Genomic DNA, 15620 nt, shown 5'->3' with positions numbered 1-15620 from the left:
CAGACTACTACATCTCTGTCACTTTTAAGAACATAAGACTGTGACACATCTGTGCTTATACATTGTTTGCTTTAACCTGTAACGACAGGTTTCAGAGTAGCAGCCGTGTTAGTCTGTATTCACAAAATGAAAAGGAGGACTTGTGGCACCTTAAAGACTAACAAATTTATTTGAGCATAAGCTTTCGTGAGCTACAGCTCACTTCATTGGATGCATTCAGTGGAAAATACAGTGGGGAAATTTATGTACACAGAAAACATGAAACAATGGGTATTACTATACACACTGTAACCAGAGTGATCACTTAAGGTGAGCTGTTACCAGCAAGAGAGTGGCGGGGAGGGGGGGAATCTTTTGTAGTGATAATCAAGGTGGGCCATTTCCACCTTGATTATCACTACAAAAGGTTCCCCCTCTCCCCAGCTCTCCTGCTGGTAATAGCTCACCTTAAGTGATCACTCTGGTTACAGTGTGTATGGTAATACTCATTGTTTCATGTTCTCTGTATATATACATTTCCCCACTGTATTTTCCACTGAAGGCATCCGATGAAGTGAGCTGTAGCTCACAAAGCTTATGCTCAAATAAATTTGTTAGTCTCTAAGGTGCCACGAGTCCTCCTTTTCCTTTAACCTGTAAATAATCTCTCATTTCTTTTTCCTAGTTAATATATCGTTTACTATAGAATTGGCTACCAGCATTGTCTTTGATGTGAGGTCTAAGGTACAAATTGATCTGGGGAAAGTGACTGGTCTCCTGAGACTGGGAGCAACCCAAGTATTTTGTGATTTTTGGTGTAAGTGACCATTTATCACTATGTCCAGCTTGCCTGGGTGGCAAGATATACTGCAGTGCCCAAGGAGACTGTCTCTGACTCCATGGTAAAACTGTTACTGTGATCCAGGAGTTACAGGTGCCAACTTTTCCCAGCACCGGTGGGTGCTCGTGCTCCCCCCCGCCCTCATCCTGACTCCACCCCTGCCCTGCCCCCATTCCAACCCCTTCCCCAAAGTCCCCACCCCAACTCTGCTCCCTCCATGTCCCTATTGGACCCCTCCCCAAATCTCTGCCCCAGCCCCGCCTCCTCCCCTGAGCACGCTGCATTCCCCCTCATCCCCTCTCCCTCTGAGCACTTGCCGCCGCGAAACAGCTGTTTTGCAGTGCAAGCGCTGGGAGCCGGGGGAGAAGCAGGACGTGGCAGCGCGCTCAGGGGAGGAGGTGGAGCGGAGGAGCAAGTGAGCTGGGGTAGGGTGGGGAGCTGCCGGTGGGTGCAGAGCACCCACCAATTTTTTCCCATGGGTGCTCCAGCCCCAGAGCACCCACAGAGTCAGCACCTGTGCCAGAAGTTAACATTTGTTACTGGGTTGGTGAAATCTAATAATAGAACACACCACCAGTGTGGGGTGTCTGCCCTGCTTTTTAGAGTAGCAGCCATGTTAGTCTGTATTCGCAAAAAGAAAAGGAGTACTTGTGGCACCTTAGAGACTAACAAATTTATTAGAGCATAAGCTTTCGTGAGCTACAGCTCACTTCATCGGATGCATTTGGTGGAAAAAACAGAGGAGAGATTTATATACACACACACAGAGAACATGAAACAATGGGTTTATACTGTATGATAAACCCATTGTTTCATGTTCTCTGTGTGTGTGTATATAAATCTCTCCTCTGTTTTTTCCACCAAATGCATCCGATGAAGTGAGCTGTACCTCACGAAAGCTTATGCTCTAATAAATTTGTTAGTCTCTAAGGTGCCACAAGTACTCCTTTTCTTTTTGCCCTGCTTTTTGACAGTCTGCCCTCAAGTTGGCACTCATGATCTTGAACCACTCCAGACAGCGTGACATATTATGAGGTCAATACCATTTCTTTAGTACAGATATTTATTCTTAATGTTGGCAAGAGGCTACTAGATGCATCAGTGGCACATTTTGGTTATGTTAAAATTTGTTCATACTTATCATTTGCCTTGTGATTGCACCGATGGGCCCTATCATGGCTCATGGCCCCACAGTGCAGTATAAACAGAGAACAGAGATTATTCCTGCCCTAAAGAGATAACAAAGTGGTTACAACAAATAGACAAGTGCCACAAAATGAGACAATACTGGTCAGCAATGGAAAACAGTCGTCACACAGCACAGCGGATGCCTAACCACTGTCCTGTTTTTGAATGCATCATGTCAGAAGACAGTTTAAGGAGGGACTGGAAGAACAATGAGATAGCTTTGCAGATATTTACAGGGAGCTCCTCCCATGGGTGAGAGACAGCATGGGAGAAAGCAGAAAGCTGTACACTTTTTCTTTGGGAAGAACTCGCAGTGCAGAAATACAAGCCTCATCTAATTTGATCAGGTCTGGAATAGATACATACGTTTTCCAGAATAGTGAAAACCTTTGTGCTGCCTGGTGTCTCCACCAATCCTCCTGCTTGACAAGAAAACATCAATTATTATCCTTATCTGAAATGTATCATCTGTCTCCCCTACTTCCCAATAAATCAGTTCCAAAGATTCCAGTCTATGCTGCTGATCCTTTTAGAGAAAACATATTCCACGCTGTCAGTCCTAAACTCTTTTAACCAGCTTCTCAAAATGACTTCTCTTTATCTGTTCCCTTTTTGTATTTGGACCCAGTATCTCTCAAAGCCTTAGTATGAAGGTAACTTATGTAAGGAGAGGTTTCAGAGTAGCAGCTGTGTTAGTGTTACTTTTATGTGAATTAAACTAAAACATGCAACCAACTGTGGGGGTGAAAGATAGACTGTGGAGAGCAATGGAACAAAGCAAAAGTCGTGAGGTCAGGAAAACCTTGAGAGAAGGCTGTGGAGGTCTGTCAACCAGAGGAGTTACAGGCCAGCAGCAAAACCTGGGGAAAGTGCAGGGCAGGACGAGGCAGAGTGAGACCTCAGAGCTGCAGAAACCAAGAGCTGGTCTACGCTACAAAGTTAGGTCAGATTAACTACATTGGACAGGGTGTGAAATTTTTCACAGCGCTCAACATCTAGTTAAGTTGACCTAAGCCCCAGTGTTGACATCACTAGGACAATGGGGGAATTCTTCTACTGCCTCTTAGAGAGGCGAGTTTAAGAGTAGCAGCCGTGTTAGTCTGTATTCGCAAAAAGAAAAGGAGTACTTGTGGCACCTTTGAGACTGACACATTTATTTGAGCATAAGCTTTTGTGAGCTACCGTTGTAGCTCACGAAAGCTTATGCTCAAATAAATGTGTCAGTCTCTAAGGTGCCACAAGTACTCCTTTTTTTTTTTTTTTTTTTTTTTTTAGAGAGAGGCGAATTTACTACAGCAAGCACTGCAGCTGCAGCACTTCTAGTGTGGACATAGTCTGAGTGGCTGACATACTTGCACAGACATCCCTCAGAGGAGTATTGGGCATGTTTGGGAGGGTCAGGATCTATATATGCTAGAAACTCTATAGCGGCACAATTGCAGCGCTGCAGCTATGATGCTGTGCAGACACATACTATGGTTACAGAAGGGTTCTTCGCTGCAGTAAATCCACTCCCCCCCAACTCCCCGAGGCTGTAGTTATATTGATGGAATAATTCTTCCATCAGTTTAGCCCTGTCTACACTGGGGTTTAGATCAGCTTAACTATATCTCTCAGGGATTTGAATTTTTCACACCCGTGAGTAACATAGTTAGGTTGACCTCACTTTCTAGAGTAGACCAGCCCTCAGTTTATATTTGTGTCAATTTCAGAATTGCCAGCCCCTAAACATCAACAAATTAGAAATCAGGCCTCAAAAAATAATGAATTACTTTGATTTGCCTTCTGGTCCAGCCATGCTGCAGCCTATATAGAGGGGTTTAGGCTGCTACTACAATTGTCATTGCTCACCATTGAAGCGCTACGATATAACCGCATTTGCTCCAACCCCTCAGACAGAGACAAACACCTACAAGATCTCTATCATGCATTCCTACAACTACAATACCCACCTGCTGAAGTGAAGAAACAGATTGACAGAGCCAGAAGAGTACCCAGAAGTCACCTACTACAGGACAGGCCCAACAAAGAAAACAACAGAACGCCACTAGCCATCACCTTCAGCCCCCAACTAAAACCTCTCCAATGCATCATCAAGGATCTACAACCTATCCTGAAGGATGACCCATCACTCTCACAGATCTTGGGAGACAGACCAGTCCTTGCTTACAGACAGCCCCTCAATCTGAAGCAAATACTCACCAGCAACCACAAACCACACAACAGAACCACTAACCCAGGAACCTATCCTTGCAACAAAGCCCGTTGCCAACTCTGTCCACATATCTATTCAGGGGATACCATCATAGGGCCTAATCACATCAGCCACACTATCAGAGGCTCGTTCACCTGCGCATCTACCAATGTGATATATGCCATCATGTGCCAGCAATGCCCCTCTGCCATGTACATTGGCCAAACTGGACAGTCTCTACGTAAAAGAATGAATGGACACAAATCAGACGTCAAGAATTATAACATTCAAAAACCAGTTGGAGAACACTTCAATCTCTCTGGTCACTCGATCACAGACCTAAGAGTGGCTATACTTCAACAAAAAAGCTTCAAAAACAGACTCCAACGAGAGACTGCTGAATTGGAATTAATTTGCAAACTGGATACAATTAACTTAGGCTTGAATAGAGACTGGGAATGGATGAGTCATTACACAAAGTAAAGTCATTACACAAAGTAAAACTATTTCCCCATGGTATTTCTCCCTCCCCCCCCCCCCCACTGTTCCTCTGATATTCTTGTTAACTGCTGGAATTAGCCTACCTTGCTTGTCACCATGAAAGGTTTTCCTCCTTTCCCCCCTGCTGCTGGTGATGGCTTATCTTAAGTGATCACTCTCCTTACAGTGTGTATGATAAACCCATTGTTTCATGTTCTCTATGTGTGTGTATATAAATCTCTCCTCTGCTTTTTCCACCAAATGCATCCGATGAAGTGAGCTGTAGCTCACGAAAGCTTATGCTCTAATAAATTTGTTAGTCTCTAAGGTGCCACAAGTACTCCTTTTCTTTTTGCGAATATAGACTAACACGGCTGCTACTCTGAAACCTGTCATTGACTCTAGTGTGAGCCCAACAATACAAAGCAGGATTAGAAATGCAACAGGTCAAAATCAGATGTCTGGCAGTTGGCAGCCCTGCATATAAGTCAAAGGTCTCTTTTCTGAGCAAAATATTTACTAGTTCCCACTCTGCCTTTCAGACAAACAACAAATCCCCAAGTCTCCTAATTCCTCCAGCCTGTTGCAGCAGAGTTCCTCTTGCTCTCCCCCAGTGGCAGTATTGATAGCTTTTAGAGGGGAAAAACTGTATGCGAGAGTGGAGCCATTATTTTTAAAGGAGCATTTCACGCGATCATTGTGTCCCTTGGTTGTTTTGTACTAGTAGAAGGTCAACCAGAGTGAACGAGGTAGAGTTAAAAAGGGATAAGCCAGGCTGCCAATGGCTCGTTGATTCACGGAGCAAGAGGTTTACTCCCCGGAGAGAAAAGGAGGACTTGTGGCACCTTAGAGACTAACAAATTTATTAGAGCATAAGCTTTCGTGAGCTACAGCTCACTTCATCGGATGCATCCGATGTAGCTCACGAAAGCTTATGTTCAAATAAATTCGTTAGTCTCTAAGGTGCCACAAGTCCTCCTGTTCTTTTTGCCAATGCAGACTAACGCGGCTGCTACTCTGAAACCTCCCCAGAGAGAGAAACTTTAATAGTTCCCTTAAAATCAGTCTCCTGTGTGACAAGGGCGCTTTGCCATCCCGGCGCTGTGCAGAGCCGCGTTCCCCCTTGCAGGACCCTTCCTACCCTAACAAAGAGACTGGGGCCACGGCCAGCCGGGGTGTGTCTGGGGGCTTTCCCTGACCCGTTCCGGGGGTCTCCAGCTGGGCAACCCAGGAGCAGGGGCCCGGCCGGAGAACGCCTGGCGACGGCCCAGGCCCCAGCGGGTCACGGGAGAGCTGGGGCCGGGCTCGATCAGCCCTGAGCCGCAGGCGAGGCAGGGCTGGCAGCGGCTCCGCGACGCCGGACCCAGGCGCCACGGCTCCCATTGGAGCCGCGCGGAGGCCGCCCGGGCGGCTGGCCCCGCCCCTCCGCCGCCGTCCGCCTGCGCGGCTCCCGCCCCTCGCAGTGACTGGCAGCCGGAGCCGAGCAGGGCGCGGGGCCGATGGCGGCGCTCGCTGCGGCGGCGGCGGCGGCGGCTGCACGGGGCGGCCGGGGGCCGCGCTGAGCGCTCGGGGCCGGGGGCCGCGCCGGGCCGGGGCGAGCGGCGGAGGCGGCCGGTAGGCGGCGAGACTGCGGCGCGGGGCTGGGGTAGCACGGCGAGGGGACAATGCGGGGGCGGCCGCATGGCTCGGGGGCAGCAGGCGGGGCCTGCCCGGCGCCCTGCCCCCGGTGTAGGCTCTGCGGGGGCAATCGCCCCCGGGCCGCTGCCCTGCACCAGGGGGCGCCCCGGCTTCCCCCCCCGCCCCCTTTGCCCTGGGGCTGCGGCCTGGGACAGGGCTAGCTCCCCCCTGCGGCTGGGTCGGACGCCGCTCGGGTCCCCGAACGGGCAGGGGGTTGCGGTACGTGCAGCTGGGGGAACACGAAGGTGGCCCATTTGCCTCCTCAACGGGCGACGTGAGTGGTGGGGGAGGGTCATGCCCTGGCTGCGAGCAGCCATGTTCTCCCCAAATCCAGGGGTACGGGTGATCTCGTGGGGCCCTCCCTCTTTCCCTCCACGTAAAGATCATCTAAGAATTTTTTTTCCCTTTCTCCTTTCAAATTCAGGTCTTGTCTACCCTGCAAACTCTAAAGGCACCTGGAAGACTAGTGGTAACACAAATCACAGTTGAAAGCTGAGTAGTTGAAAGAAAGTAACTTTTATTCTGACTCTTTAAAACGGCTTTTGTTAATGTCCGTTTATCTTCGGCAATCAAGGGGACATCTGTTGGAGATTCAACACTCCACTCCCTGGAAAAGGACAGAGAGTTTAAAATCCACATTGGACATCTCCCACACGTTCCCTAGCAAAGGCAGGGGAAACCAGACTTTACGTTGCTGATATCTCAAAGGTAAAAAATAAAAGCACATGCGAAATGTTTATTGTGGCATGCGGCCGAACTATGTAGCTAAGATCAGCCATGTTTCTCAACTGTACCTGATTGTGAAAGGGTGCTCATTTTAAACCTAGTTACAGTTGACACAAGCATACATGCTGTCATATTATTTTTTACCATAGTTGATTGAAATGAAAAATGCAGAGTTTTATGTTAAAGCAAATCCTTACATAATTTCAGATCTCTAACGGCGTGTCTACCTGGGGAACTTTTCTAGTTATACAAGTATAACTCACCTTGTGAACTCTCTTATTCTGGAATAAGAATGACTTTTTGGACTTAGTTTAAACTCCATCCAAAGCAACATACGTGAAACTGGAAAAAGACTCTGTCATTCTGGAATACCAGTATCAATCGGAGAGTTATACTGGTATCTACAGTGGCTTAAATTCACACCCTACCTCATACCTGTATAACTTTCCTAGCTTTTTCTACTGGTGTTGCTTTTTTAAAAGTCTTTGTTGCTTATTTGGACCTCAGCAGATTCACAATTATACTTGCCCAGTTTGTTGATACCAAAGAATGAATCAATTTGCTTTGAACAAATTACTGTATAATAATTAGGTGAGAAAGAAAGGGGGTGACAACTGACATGCTGATGATAATCCTAGCTTTATTAGAATTGGGTATTAATCAGTTAATCCAGATAAATTTGGATGTTCTCTAAACACTGAAGAAGCACAGACACTCCAGTGATAAGGGATTGGATGATTCAGAGGATTAGAAGCAGGATTTGGTGCCTTCACTTCAATTGGTAGCGAACATCCCTCACTAGTTTGTGGGAGAAAAGTTGGTGGTCTCTGATTACTTCTGACTGGGCAAATGTCCCTATTGCAAGTCCATGACAACTGGCTTCTTTGTTAGAAGTCTTGGCAAAGGGGCCAAGAAAAAAAAAAAAGGCATGGAAAGTGAGCTCCTGTAAAGGTGTTCCCTCCAGGTGAGGGATGAGATATCTTGCATTGCTGTAGCTGTTCAGTGGCAAGATAGATAACGTCTGCTTTCTGGTCTGCCATCTCAGTATAAAATTTACTTTAAAAACGTACCACTGCCTGTGTTTGTAGAGAGAAACAAACCTGGAGGTGGAGCTGTACTCTTGGATTGTATAGTAGTGTGTAACAAAATTAGAACAGGAACGATGTAGAGTTTTGGGACTAACTGAGCAGTTTGATAAATCATAACTAGGAGCAATAAGGGAAACAGCCATTCAAAACATAGCCTTTCCTCTCTTACTAGTTGGAGGGCAGACTTCCCCTATTAAATCATGTGGCTTTAGAGGCCTGAAGTCAGTTCGATTGTCAATGTGGGTAATAACATATGGATTCTTTTTTTCTCCTCTTAGCGAAGCAGTCAAACTACCATGTCTGGAATCAAGAGAGTGATTGAGGAGAAGGACCCGGACTATGAGGAGATTTCAGTCACACATCCAAATAAACGTCACAAAGCAGCAGAACAGTCAGGTAGGAACTGTGTCTCATGGAATCTTATGGAAGATAAAACTCTCCATGCACTGTACCCTATGGAAAACTGCAGGTATTGAGCTCTATTAGCTGAGCAGACAAACCAGCGTTACATTTGAGTTACAGTGACTACTGTTGATAAGGAAGCAAATAATGAATGCATATAATTGGAGGTGAGACGAGGGGGAAGTGCACTAGTAAGAATGCCTGAGGCAGAGCTTTAGTTTGAATGTACCTGTCAGGTCTGATCTATTGTGTTAAACCGGTGCAACCCCCTGTGTGGACAGTCTCCTAAATCTATTTAAATCTGGCTTATATTGATTTTTAGCTTAGTTTGGTAAGCAATCCGAGTCAGTTTAAGAATGTTTGTTTGCACTGGTTTAACTAAGTCGGGTTTTAAATGGATTTACATTAAACTAGTGCAGCTTTGAATGTAGACAGAGCTTGAATGTTCTGATCCAAGGTTTGGGTGAGTGGGAAGAGAAGAGATTGACCTGGATTTTCAGCTACAGTCAGTTAACTTGAACCCAGTTACTTTTCCTGGAAAGACAGTTTAATTTTCCAGCCCAGCCAGAGTGCCATGTTCCATTTGTAACATATTGCAGAAACTGAGTTGTGGGCTGATGTAGCTGGAATTAAGGGCACCCATAAGGAGATCACAACAGCCCAATTTGTGGGCACCGTATTTCCTTGATGGACTCAGTCACCATTGTGGCTGAAATCTCTAACTTTCAGTTTCAAGGAGAGTAACTCTTAGTATTTGAGGCTTTGCAAAAATTAGATGCTATGTTGGGACTTGCATTAATGAAAGACTACCCTGCCCTTTTTATTCAAAGTTAAATTACTTTGACATGCGGGTGTCTTACTGTGATACCGAGCATCTGATGCCATACTAGAAATTAAGGTGTTCAAGTGGGTCTCTGGCTTCACAGTGAACTATTGTTCTAACTGATCATTCGGCAACAGTGAGTAAAACTCCACCAGTTTCTTTTTGTGAAACATGTCCGTTAAATTGCAGTTCAATCAGTTCCATTTGCAGAGAGGCAGGGATATTATCCGCATTAATAACAAAAGGACTTTTTTTTCTAACAGTCAAACGTCACTTGTGTGTGACTTGAATTCAGAAAATCTGACCTCAAAATTCTCACCCAGGAGGTCCAGTAATTTTACCATTTGGGCATATGGAACCTGAATGCTAATGTTTTCATCCCGACTGAGTTTTTCACAGGAAGGAAAGTGAGATAGTGTTCCTCTCTCTGGGTGTTGTCGCAAGAGTTTTGGTTTTGCTTGAAAGGCTTTTGCATCTGAGTATAATGGGAAACAAGCCCTTTTTTACCTTGCAATTTCAAATAGAGATAATACAAATGGCTTGTTAAATCTGTTAGAGTTGCCAAATCCCACAATTACACTGGATCTCAGAGTTCAGATACATTTTTAGACTTCTCATTCATGAAAATACTGATTTCATTCCACAAGGCGAAGAAAAGTTTGAGCACATTTCCACGATTAAGCCAGCATACCTCACTATAGTACAGCACATCCTCGTATTCTGAATCAGTTTTCTTGAGGATTCAACCCAGGTGATCTAATCAAGTTTACAGTGGCCACCATTGTTGTCATTACATTTTCCAAGTTTAGAAGTTTTCCACACAGAGCATGTTGTTGAATAATACAATGCAAGGCCATTGGCCTTTCAGTGTTACACGAATCACCAGCCTTGTACACCAGTCCAATCTTGTGGCCTACCATGTCTTTGTGCTGTCCATTGTTACTGTAGCAAGTTGATTTCAAGACACAGAGTTCCCTAATAGTATGGGCAAATCTCCAAAACAAGTCTTCACCTGTAGTTTTCTCATGAAGTGTCTGGAGCGCCACAAACTCCTCAGTGACTCACAATTTTGGATTTTTTCACAGAACTGTTCTTTTAATCTTCACCAATATCGTCTATTCTTCAAGTGAAAGTCTGGCGAGACAGACTTGCTGCTTCAATAAGGTTCCTTTTGTTAGGACACATTTTCTCCATAACCACATTCATACACTTTTTTATGAACTCACTGTCAGAAAAAGATCAACATTTAGTACTCAGTAAATACACAATACAGTAGCTTGCCTTCACTTCTGCTGCATTTTCTTCTTGTTTTCTTAGCATTTGCTGTAAACTTCCAATCTCTTTGAAAAAAGACATGATCTTTGCAGTTTGTTACGCATCATACTTTTTCCTGTGTTTTGTGTCATAGTGTCTCTTGATGTGATGTTCCTTCCACGCTGCAACTGTTTATTTCTAAATGAGACATAATGATTGGCCTTGATGAGGACAAAAAAGAATTGATCAGTCCACTTACCTTGAAAAACATGACATTCAACATTCACTTTCCATTTTTTTTGTTGGAGGCATTTTTATGTGTCATCTGCTTTTCCCTGCCAATCAAAAGCATTGCATCTAGGACAGACAACAGCTAATCTGGGTATGTCCGAAGATGTCTTCCTGAATTTTTATAGCAACAATCACTAAAGAAGTATATGTTTAATTGGTCCGGTTAGTCTACAGCTGAGCTGCGAACGCAGAGCGTTGTTATTTACAGGCCTGTTTTATATGAAACATGACACTTTAATTAAAAAAAAACCCATTTTTATCGCATTTTTTTATACTTCCTTGTGTAAACTAAAATGATATAAACATGACAAGAAATACAAATGAATCAGCCGTTCATATATGATGTTGAAGCAGGCCATGGACCTCATGAAATGTTCTATTGGGTTGAAGGTTGGGCTCCCCTGCTGTATATCATAGTAGGATACAGCCTTCCCTTTCCCATCTGTAGACTTCCTTTTTGGTGTGTGTGTGGTTCTGCCCCCTCATCCTCTCTGTATTGTGTTTGCATATTGATGCATATGTTTGTTATATTCTAATGGCTATGTTGCTGTGTGTGTGTGTGTGTGTGTGTGTGTGGAATTTTTTTCTCTTTTAATATTTACTACTTTTCAGCTCTAATAGTAAACAGTGTCTTGTGACTGGTCTCCCACCTCAGTGCTTACAAGAAAAAAAAGATCCTTGTAGAAACCAACTTTTATACGTATTTTAAGAGAAATTATGTTCTGGTGCAGACGAGAAATAAAAAGAAATTGGCAATCAGTGCTAGAGATCCCTTCCATTGTGTTGTGCTCAGTTATCATAACCTTTATTTTTCCTTCTATAACATTTCTTTTCACGTAGAACCTTTAGGATTGAACTATAAATCCTTGCCTCTGAAAACTTCCCTTTTATTTTAATGTGCTTTTTTGAACAGCTCGAGATGCTGCTGTACAGAAGATTGAGACAATTATTAAAGAGCAGTTTGCTGTTGAAATGAAGAATAAGGAACATGAGATTGAAGTCATAGATCAGGTATAAAAGTCTCTCTCTTAAAAGGAGATAAGTTAGAGGATCAGGAAGTATTGAAAAGTGCTGCAATTGCAGTACTTTATAATACGGTTTCTCTTCTTTTTATAGCGCCTGCTTGAGGCCAGGAGGATGATGGATAAGCTTCGTGCCTGCATTGTGGCTAACTATTATGCTTCTGCTGGTCTCCTTAAAGTTGGAGAGGTAAAAATTTATTTTTGGAACAGTAAAACTGCAGAATATTTGCAAAGTTAGACTGCATAGTTTAGCAGCTGTGTAGCTTTCCTGTTTTGCTTTTGTGGTACAATCATAAATGCTTGAAAACTGAACTGTAAAACAAACGTGGTAACTGAATTGCGCACAACTTGTGCTGCCACAAAACAGGCTGCAGGGGCATTCGGCAGAGACAGATTTTAACTTCGCCATTAAATTATTTTATCCCAGAAACACTGTTCCCTCCTCTCCCTGAAAAACCATTGCCACCCATGTTTTATTTTCTGAAATGTAGTGTCTTTTCTACAATGCTCATTACAGTATTAGTACACAGGACTTCACAACTATTAATGAATTTATCTATGCAACACTCTTTAGAGTAGGACAGTATTATCCCATTTCACAGATCAGAACTGAGATAGAACAGGGATTAATGATTTATCCAAGGTCACACAGGAAATCTGGCAGATTTGGGAACAGAAACCCAAATCTCCTGAGTCCCAGTCAGTGGCTTAACTTCAAAACCATCCTTCCTTTTACACATGGAGCCCACCGTATTTATGACTTCACAAAATAATACCTGCAGTGAACCAGGGAGTACCAAGGAGATGTAATAGATGGGAGAAAGTGAATTTAGAAACAGCTAGTTAAAACTTACTTCCGTGCTATGTGTCCCTGTGGTCTAGCAAGTTGGACAGTCATGACATGTGCCTCGGTTTAACTCAATTTTGTTTTTGACTTGCAGTTCACCTTTAAATTGCTAATGTTTGGATTGAGGGTAATGTTTTATCTGTGTCCTAATGAAGGATGGAACTGCTGTGTCAAACTTCAGGCATGTGGATGGAAAACATGGGTTTGCCTTACCTGCCTAGAGAATACTCAGATGCGTGGTTCTACTCAGCAGGGGTTGCTTGTTACACTAGTATCCTATTAACACTTCCAAGAGGCTTTTTAAAGTTTTATTTTTTAAAATCTGACTTGCTTTTTGCCTCTTCAAACACATCGGTGAACTGGTATGGACAGAGAATTTGGTGGTGACGGGAGGAATGTTTTTTCTGGATTTCTGTGTTGACAGTTCTGGATGACTGAGCTACTTCTGATCTTCAAGTGTTCCCTCTAGTACCACAGGGAAGACACATTAGCAATGGGTTTGTATTGCCCCCTCCAGCTTTCTGTATCTGTTCTACCAGGTGGAGAGTTTGTTTCCCCAATTTATCTGTGAGTGTGATGTGCTTCACAAATATTACATTCAGTTCAAAAGTTGCTTAAGAAATCTTTACAAAAGTACAGCCATTGCCCCTGTTTTTTTCTACAGCTTTTGAGTTTGTGCTGGGTGCTGAAGTTCAGATGCATTTCAGATTGAATTTGAGTTTCGCTCAAAGGGTCTAACTTGCATCTTGGCCAGACCAAAGCTCCTTTCATTTTACGAGGCTGATAGATTTTTTGTCATCCATGCAGTGTTTTTAAGTAAGGGTTGGGTTTTATCAGCAGCTACCATAGTTTTGCTTTCATATCTAGTAAAGTGCGTCAGTCTGTTGTAGTTTAATTCATTGTGTTCCCTTTTTAAATACCTATGACCTTCCAGCAATTTGTGTTTACAACATTCTTGATCTGCTGTAATTTAAAAATAAAAACCAGCTTTTCTGACCATGTGAACTTACTGCAGTACAGATGGGTTTTGAGATTTATAATTAAATATGGTTTGTTATTAACTTTTTTTCCTGAAATTTAGTAAGTCTCTTTGCTTAGAGGAGTACAAACAAAATGGGTTTTTGGTTATTTTCTCCTTTGATGCACAGAGAAGGCCTGAAAGGTTTTTCATGGAATATTTTATAGGTAACTGGAGAATTAGTAGGATGATTACATTACAAATACCAAGGAAGTCAAAGCTCAGGATTTCAGGAGGGAAGAGAGAGCCTCTGACTGGCAATGTTACACTAGCACATTTTGTCAGTGTAACTTATGTTGCTCAGGGGTGTGGGGAAAACCACACCCTTCTGAAGTGACATAAGTTACATCAACAGAAGCCCCAGTGTGGACAGCTCTCTGTTGGCAGGAGTCACTCTCCCGCCGACATAGCTACTGCCGCTCTTTGGATGGTGGTTTAATTATGTCGACAGGAGAGCTCTCTCTATCTGCATACAGTGGCTACACGAAGCTCTTACAGCAGCACAGCTGCATCGATATAGCTGTGTTGCTGTAAGCCGCTGTGTAAAAAGTTTGTTTTAATTAGTGAGTATTAATTAGTGAGTATTGGCGGAGTATTTGAGGGAAGTGATTATTTCCCTCTATTTGGCACTGCTGAGGCCCACATCTGGAGATTGTCTTAGTTTGGGCCCCCCACTGCAGAAAGAACGATGTGGACAAATTGGAAAGAGTTCAGCGGAGGGCAATGAAAATGATTAGGGGGCTGGGACACTATGACTTATGAAGGACGAGGCTGAGGGAACTGGACTTTTTAGTTTGCAGAAGAGAAGAGTGAGGAGGTATTTGATAGCAGCCTTCAACTACCTGAAGGGGGGTTCCAAAGAGGATGAAGCTCGGCTGTTCTCAGTGGTGGCAGGTGACAGAACAAGGAGCAATGGTCTCAAGTTGCAGTGTGGGAGGTACTAGTTGGATATTAGGAAACATATTTCACTAGGAGGGTGGTGAAGCACTGGAATGGGTACCTAGGGAAGTGATTGAATCTCCATCCTTAGAGGTTTTTTAAGGCCTGGCTTGACAAAGCCCTGTCTGGGATGATTTAGTTGGTGTTTGGTCCTGCTTTGAGCAGGGGGTTGGACTAGATGACCTCTGAGGTCTCTTCAACCCTAATCTTCTATGATTCTATTTAACGCAATTGCCTAACAAACAGTTGGAGGAAAGAACTTATTAGCCCATGGGATTTTTCGAAACACTGGAGTGCTTCTCCCTGCCTTTAAGCACTGTTGAAAATCCCATCCCCCAAAGATTCAGAACCCCTACCTCTTCAGTTCAGGGCTGAGAAAGTTATTGCTCCAGGTCTCTCTCTCTTCCAAGAAGAGCTCCTTGATGAGGCAGATTTATATGCTTAGGTTAAACGCAAGCAAGAAAAAAGCCTCCTAGGCTGCCTTTATACATAATAAAAAGCCAAAAGAGGTGGGCATTAACCCATTGTTATCCTTTGCAGGTTCCCTTGTAAAGGACTTTGTTAAGTTTGTTAAGGTCTAAGATGAGATCTAGTATGCCTGGTTTGGTTTGCAGGCATGAGCAAGCATGTGACAACCCTCTGGTTACCTTCCATGAGCAGGTAGGGCACTGATGCATGATCTTATCTCTTAGTCTTTTTCAGAATGCCAGTTGTATGAAGAATAAGAGTCTAATGCATTTAAATACCCTACCTGACCTCAGGAATAGAGCAGCATACACAGTGTGACGTTACCACCTGTGTTATGAGAAAGTACATGCCTGCAAGCCTAAAGAAGCCAGTCTTGGTTTAAT

General features: G+C 43.8%; 1 protein-coding gene across 1 annotated transcript in view; it reads left to right on the top strand.

Annotated features, from left to right (window-relative positions):
- The first annotated feature begins 6161 nt into the window (after positions 1-6161).
- YEATS2 (YEATS domain containing 2) overlaps positions 6162-15620 on the top strand; it is a 77328-nt gene continuing 67869 nt past the window's right edge. Inside the window, 5 exon segments of the mRNA XM_038416303.2 lie at positions 6162-6296; positions 6784-7067; positions 8452-8569; positions 11857-11954; positions 12060-12152. Of these exon segments, the coding sequence (XP_038272231.1) occupies positions 8470-8569; positions 11857-11954; positions 12060-12152 (291 nt within the window). The 5' untranslated portion in view covers positions 6162-6296; positions 6784-7067; positions 8452-8469.

Source organism: Dermochelys coriacea, chromosome 9 (genome assembly GCF_009764565.3).
Source record: "Dermochelys coriacea isolate rDerCor1 chromosome 9, rDerCor1.pri.v4, whole genome shotgun sequence".
Lineage (NCBI taxonomy): Eukaryota > Metazoa > Chordata > Testudines > Dermochelyidae > Dermochelys > Dermochelys coriacea.
Note: the sequence above shows the minus strand (reverse complement) of the source record. Positions and strands in the feature narration are given on the sequence as shown.